This window comes from Arachis hypogaea, chromosome 19 (assembly GCF_003086295.3).
Source record: "Arachis hypogaea cultivar Tifrunner chromosome 19, arahy.Tifrunner.gnm2.J5K5, whole genome shotgun sequence".
NCBI lineage: Eukaryota > Viridiplantae > Streptophyta > Magnoliopsida > Fabales > Fabaceae > Arachis > Arachis hypogaea.
In genome coordinates, this window is record NC_092054.1 from 150762298 (window position 1) to 150768193 (window position 5896).

Sequence of the window (5896 nt, forward strand, 5' to 3'; positions counted from 1 at the left end):
GGTCCGGGTATGCCTGCGGGTAGGGTAGGGTAGGGTACGGGTTTAGGGTATACCCTACCCTACCCTATCCGCACCTCAAATATAACACATATTTTATAAAAATTAGGTCTATAGTGAAGGAAGTGAGAGTTAAACCCACAACCTCTCTTATGTAATGACTTACAATAAGTGAACAACCACTAAACTAGTTAGTTAATTTAGTAATTTAGAGCATTAGTTTGTTATTTTTTATGTTATTAATATGTATAAAATTTGAAATGATTGAATTTTATATTAAATTTGAAAAAATTTGATATTTCTGCGGGTAGGGTAAGGTAGGGTATGGTTTAGAACTTTAGGGTGCAGGTAGGGTTAGGGTTGAGAGATTCTCAACCCGCGGGTAGGGTAGGGTAGAGTTTTAATAGAATTTTCAATCCGCGGGTAGAGTTAGGGTAGGGTCCAAACCCTACCCTACCCTACCCATTGTCAGCCCTAATAGAGAGAGGAAAATTTCTAAGACGGCAACTAGAATTGAGGGTGAGTGGTTTCGGTGGGTATGTTTTGATTATGTGTCTGATGGTAATTATTTTATGGTGAGTGGATATCTTGAAAATTCACAAGGTGAGATAATGTCTTATGGGGCGTGTGATAAAGAAAAATCCAGTGCAGACGCATTTATTGCAAGCTTGGCAACTCACTGCAGTTTTTAGTTGAGGAAGTTGGAGTCAAGGAAGAGGAAGATATGGTGATCGTTGATAATAAGAATTTAGTAGATTGGAAGCATGGCAAAGTAGAAAGTAACTAGGAGCTATGGATAATTATTAGAAACAAATGGTACAAAACATTGATGTTCAATTCTTGGCCAGCAGTGAGTTTTAAAGGAAGAACCGAAGAAAGCTATGGGATAGAGTGACTACTACTAAAGAAGATCAATGGCTGCAGTGGAATTTTTAGGTGAAGAAGTGTGCATGTTATGAAGTAATCCAAGGCTTTAATGTTGGGAGGGTTAATGAGTTCAAGGTGAGGAACTTGGATAGCATTTGGCTTCGGTTAATAAGAGCATATTGGTGAACTGAGTACAAGGAAATATGGCATGAGAATACAAGATACCATGAAAGAGGGATATTAAATCTCCATAATCACAGCAGAGGCATGGGTTGGCTTTGAATGTAATTGTTATAAGGTGGTGGTTGTTCTATTTTCTGTTTTTATTTTGCATGTTTGTTTTTTGTTAAGAATCTGTTATAAATATTCTGTGGAAAGTTATTCGTTTCTTAATGGCAATGCTGAAGAAGAACATTTATCTAACTAGAGGATATTTTAGTCTCTTCTCCTCTTTATGGGTCAAATGTGTTCTGAACAATCTAAAAAAAAGACACAGAAATAAAGTAAATAAAGGACCAAGAGAAGAAGAAAGCTTCCACTTTGTCCAACAACTCTTTAAAAGATGCAACAAAATAATTGCCTTGATTTTGTTGAGTCTATAACTTCAGATAGAGTTGCCCTAATCAAACTATTCAAGTCCCTTATCAATTCATGGTAAAGCAATAAGCATATATATAGGTCCATTTTCAGCATTTAACATGATGCATTACATAATCATCTTTCAAAGTCTCGCAAAATAATTAAAAATCCCATACAATGAGCCAATCAGGGAAATTGAATGCTGCTATATTTTTCATTGCATCTGAAACATAGAATGCAAATCTGCATTAACAAAGTTTGACAGAAACAGCTTAAACTTTAAGGCATACTAACATAGGAAGATCAAAAGGAGAAAAGACGAAATAGCAAAAGATAGCAATGAAGAAGAGAATGGAATGAGACATTTAGACACACATTGTTTAAACTTTACAGTTTTGACTATTATGAGGGGTAAAATCTTAAATGACTCAAAAGGGAAGTACACTATCCTATGAAATACTTGAAATGGAGATTGAATTCTGTTTTGTTTTTCTTTTTCTTTTTCACAATATAATAATATAATCTCTGTACTATTCACAAGCCAGTTTTGTATCAAAGCTAGTCAAGCATATGGCAAATGCCTGAAATGCTGATAGAGGGTACCGGTAGTCCATTGTGAACATATCCTTGCCGACCTTGCCAAACTGAAGAATGATCTTGTCAGGGTCAGACTGCGACGGCTGAGATGTTGGTGGTCCTGTTCCTGCAGGAGGAGGAGGAGCAGCAGGTTGTGAATTTGCAGCAATCAGCTGGAAATTCTTGACCGAGGCGACGGTCACCCTTCCCCTGAAGTTGAGGCACCAACACTGCAGCTGTTCATGCCACCGTGGAGGCTTGTTCTTAAGGACTAGTGGTCTCTCCTTTCCCTCCACGTCCTCATTGCCCGCGCCCATTATGTCAGAGAACCTGGAGCTGCTAAATTCAGTTGAATGGCCTATCGACTTTGAGAAGGAGATACTCCGGAAAGAATCCTCAAGGGAGGGGGGAAGGAGCTCTGGCTGACCTGGAACCGAGCCGCCGGGCTCAAGGCATGATGCGGGGATTGAATACATGGTGCAATGCATCCTTCTTGGGCCCCTAGTACCAAGGACATTCAACTCGTAGTTGACCTGGGCGATGTTGTAGCTGCCATTAGGGAGCTTCGGAGAGACCTTTTTCGAATAAAACCTGCGGCTCCGGCCCGGTGGAGACAGCTGTGCGTTGTTATAGGGAGGCTGTGTATCATAAATTATAAATTTGGTGCCAAGAAAATTTGACCTGAAACAAGTGGCAATTAATACAAGTACATATATATTCTCCAACACTTAACTAGCACTTTGCAAAATGAGGCTAAGGCTACTATTTCCTTTCCACAGATTTCTACACTTATTCTTGGATAATTTCAAATACCATGACTAGTAAGTAGTACTAAGTGAATGTCATACACAAAAAAAACTAGTGTACCAGGGAGGAAATATCGCACCTCAGTTTTCCAATGTAAGTGCTACTAGATCTTGATACGTTATCTGCATCCATTGATATAATATACTCTGTGCAAGTTGTCCTTCTGGTTCGTTTTGCAGCAAGAAGAAACTTCCCATTTTCAACAAGCAAAGCTGCAAGAGAACAGCTATGAATTCAGAACAAGTTCCGGAAACAACAACATCCAGGGCGAGAATTGCTATTTGCTAATTGCATATTATAAAATTCCAATTAAGGAAACAATTGAAACAAAACTCTCTAATCAATAACAATTGTTAAAGCAGAAACAAGTAGTGTACCAGGACTAAGGCAAAGGAAGAGATGGTATGTCAGCTTAGACTTGTCTCTCTTGATGAAACACTGGATGGGTCCATCCCTATGCCCAGGCTGTAAAACGTAAACATTGGGAATCTTATATTCAAACAATCATATCTTTTCTCTTACATCATGCGAATTATTCAAAAATAGTTTTAAGAACTAAGATACAAGAACAATAATATCATACCTGTTTCAGGGAAACAGGGAAAGTAATCTTCCCACAGTATTCAGGACTGCTCACAATTTCTTTGCACATTTCTCTCCAGGTTTTGCACACAGCTGCGCACGCAACCACATGCTTACGACCAGGCCAGGTACTCTCACTAGCTTCCAACCTCTTAATAACATCGCGAAGAAGCTCAGGTGGAAGACTAGCCCACCGGCTGTTCTGTATAACCGGAGGCTGATCATGCAACTCGTGGACAGAGCTACGAGACTTGCCCCTGTGATGGCCAGAAAGCCTCAAGTCAAAACTCCGCCTTGATAAGCTTCCAAATCCATCCCTTACATCGCGAACTATACTACGGAAGGACATCTGTTCAAATAGAGTGACAGCCCCAAGAATCTAATGTGTCATAAAATCCCCTTTGAAATTCCACTCTAGTTACTTGGCAGATGTCACAAGTCTTAGCAGTGTTTGAAGAGGAGCTGCAAATTAAACCAAACTTTAATTTAAATTCCATCTTCAATACTTAATGATCAAGAAATAAAAGAGAAGGAAGACATATAGGGTAAAGCACAAAGGGGAAAAGAAGAAGATTCTCATATATATAAAAAGAAAGCACCACATGAACCTAAAAGCTAAAGCAGCCTGAAATTCCAGACTTTTGTCAGAAACAATTTAAGGGTTTTTGAATAACACCTTCAACCTCCTAAATCTAGCTTCTCATAAGAGCAACCAAATCCAAATAAAAGTTCTATCAAAGCATTAGAATTAGCATCACAATCACACCCTTTCCACCACAAGGACAAACAGAAAAAGTGGCAAACACCTCTATTTTTGTATATGTGAATGTAGAAGCGAATCTAATTGCTCAAATTTCAGTTAATCATCTATCTCTCTCTTAGCTTTTGAAGTTACAAGGTGAGGAATCAAATGAAATGTCTATCACACGAGCACACAAGCAGAGAATAATCTAAGACATAAAGGTGCAATTGATATATACAAAACAACACTTAAACACCAAACTTCAACTATAAATTAGATGCTGAAATCATAAAAACACATTAGATCCACAAAGCTCAAAACAGGTCATACCTCATCACTACAAACCATAAAACATAAATTTTCTCTTTTTTTTTTTTATTTCATTTTATTCTAAAATCTTCTTTTAAATGATACATATGATTAAAAGAAAATGAAAATACACAATAATTTACCCAGCATGAGAATGATATAACCAAAGGTCAAGCAGGAATGGAAACTTCCGGAAGTTAAAAGAGAACCCAGAAGAGAAAACCTCAATAAAAATAAAAAAATATAAATAAAAAACAGTGTCCGGAAGTTTCCCAAATCACAATCACATTATAAACAGATAGAGAGAAAAACAGAATCAGATAGTTGAAGGGAGATTCAGTCAGATTAAGAAGGGTGAAGAAGTAGAAGCTAACCATCAAATTTGCATAAAAAGTCTTCTTCTAATCTCAGATAACACGCTTTAGATCCTATTCAACAAATCACAATTTACACACACACTCTCTCTCTCTCTCTCTCTCAATCTCTCTCTAAAATGTGACAAACAAAGAAGGCTGACTCCGGAGGAGACACGGACTATGCTTTCATTAAATCCAACCCAGAAACTGACACACTATGTTACTTAATTTAATTAATATTATTTTATTTATTTATACTAATGGAAAACGGATACACACTATGATATTGATGATGATTGCATAGAATATTCGTAGTAATATTAGGTAGCTGTACATATCTCACATTTGTTGCGAAGAAACAAGATTAGTGTAACTAATTTATGTAGGTAAGTAGGTAACTAAATCTCATTGCTAAGAAAGAGATTTTCCTTGTAAGGTAGTACTATTATTTTCAATTATCATTCTTAAGTTTAGTAAACGCCTAAATGACATTTGTTAATATGATGATAACGATGAGTGTAATAATAATGTAATATATGATGGTGATATGATACTAGGCAACCACTTTAGGAGTTAAACTAAAATAAAATGCAATTTCTTGTCATATTCCCGGGGGTGGTGAAATGACGGTTATGTCCTTGGCGGTTGACCTGTTCGAAAGGGTGGGACTTGGAGCGTGAGTGAGTGCGTGGGTGTGTTCACACAGAACACGTAATGGGTTGGGTGGGGATCGCGTGCGGAGTGGTGCAGGGTGCATTTACAGAATGCGGGTTAACCGTTACCGGTCGTGGGAGGACGACACCACGCTCAAACTTGGTGGGATGTATTTGACGGTTGCAATTCACGTGATTTCTACTTTTATCATTCCTTCTTTTTCAGTAATTTTCAAAGTAGTATATTGGAATTTGGAAAAGAGTTTTCTATATGTATTTGTTGCGTATCGCTATATTAGATAAAATAATAATTTTTTACAAGTGAATAATTATCCAAATATTAGATAATTGCGTAAAATAATTTAATAAATCAAAACTAACTTTTCTTATCAGTAATAATATAAGTTTGATATAGTTTATAAGAATAT

General features: G+C 37.1%; 1 protein-coding gene across 3 annotated transcripts; it reads right to left on the reverse strand.

The window, feature by feature from the left end:
- Positions 1-1634: 1634 nt before the first annotated feature.
- LOC112775426 (tubby-like F-box protein 8) lies at positions 1635-5374 on the reverse strand. 3 transcript variants are annotated; one of them, XM_025819024.3, is made up of 5 exons: positions 4834-5374; positions 3410-3870; positions 3204-3291; positions 2906-3038; positions 1635-2700 (listed from the first exon to the last, which is right to left on the reverse strand). In XM_025819024.3, the coding sequence occupies exons 2-5, from the start codon at positions 3755-3757 to the stop codon at positions 1974-1976; spliced, it is 1296 nt and encodes a 431-aa protein (XP_025674809.1). In that variant the 5' UTR covers positions 3758-3870; positions 4834-5374; the 3' UTR covers positions 1635-1973. The 3 variants fall into 3 exon arrangements, with proteins under 3 accessions (XP_025674809.1, XP_025674810.1, XP_025674811.1); XM_025819025.3 differs by having other exon boundaries at positions 4603-5292; XM_025819026.3 differs by lacking the exon at positions 4834-5374 and adding an exon at positions 4481-4593.
- Positions 5375-5896: the final 522 nt, after the last annotated feature.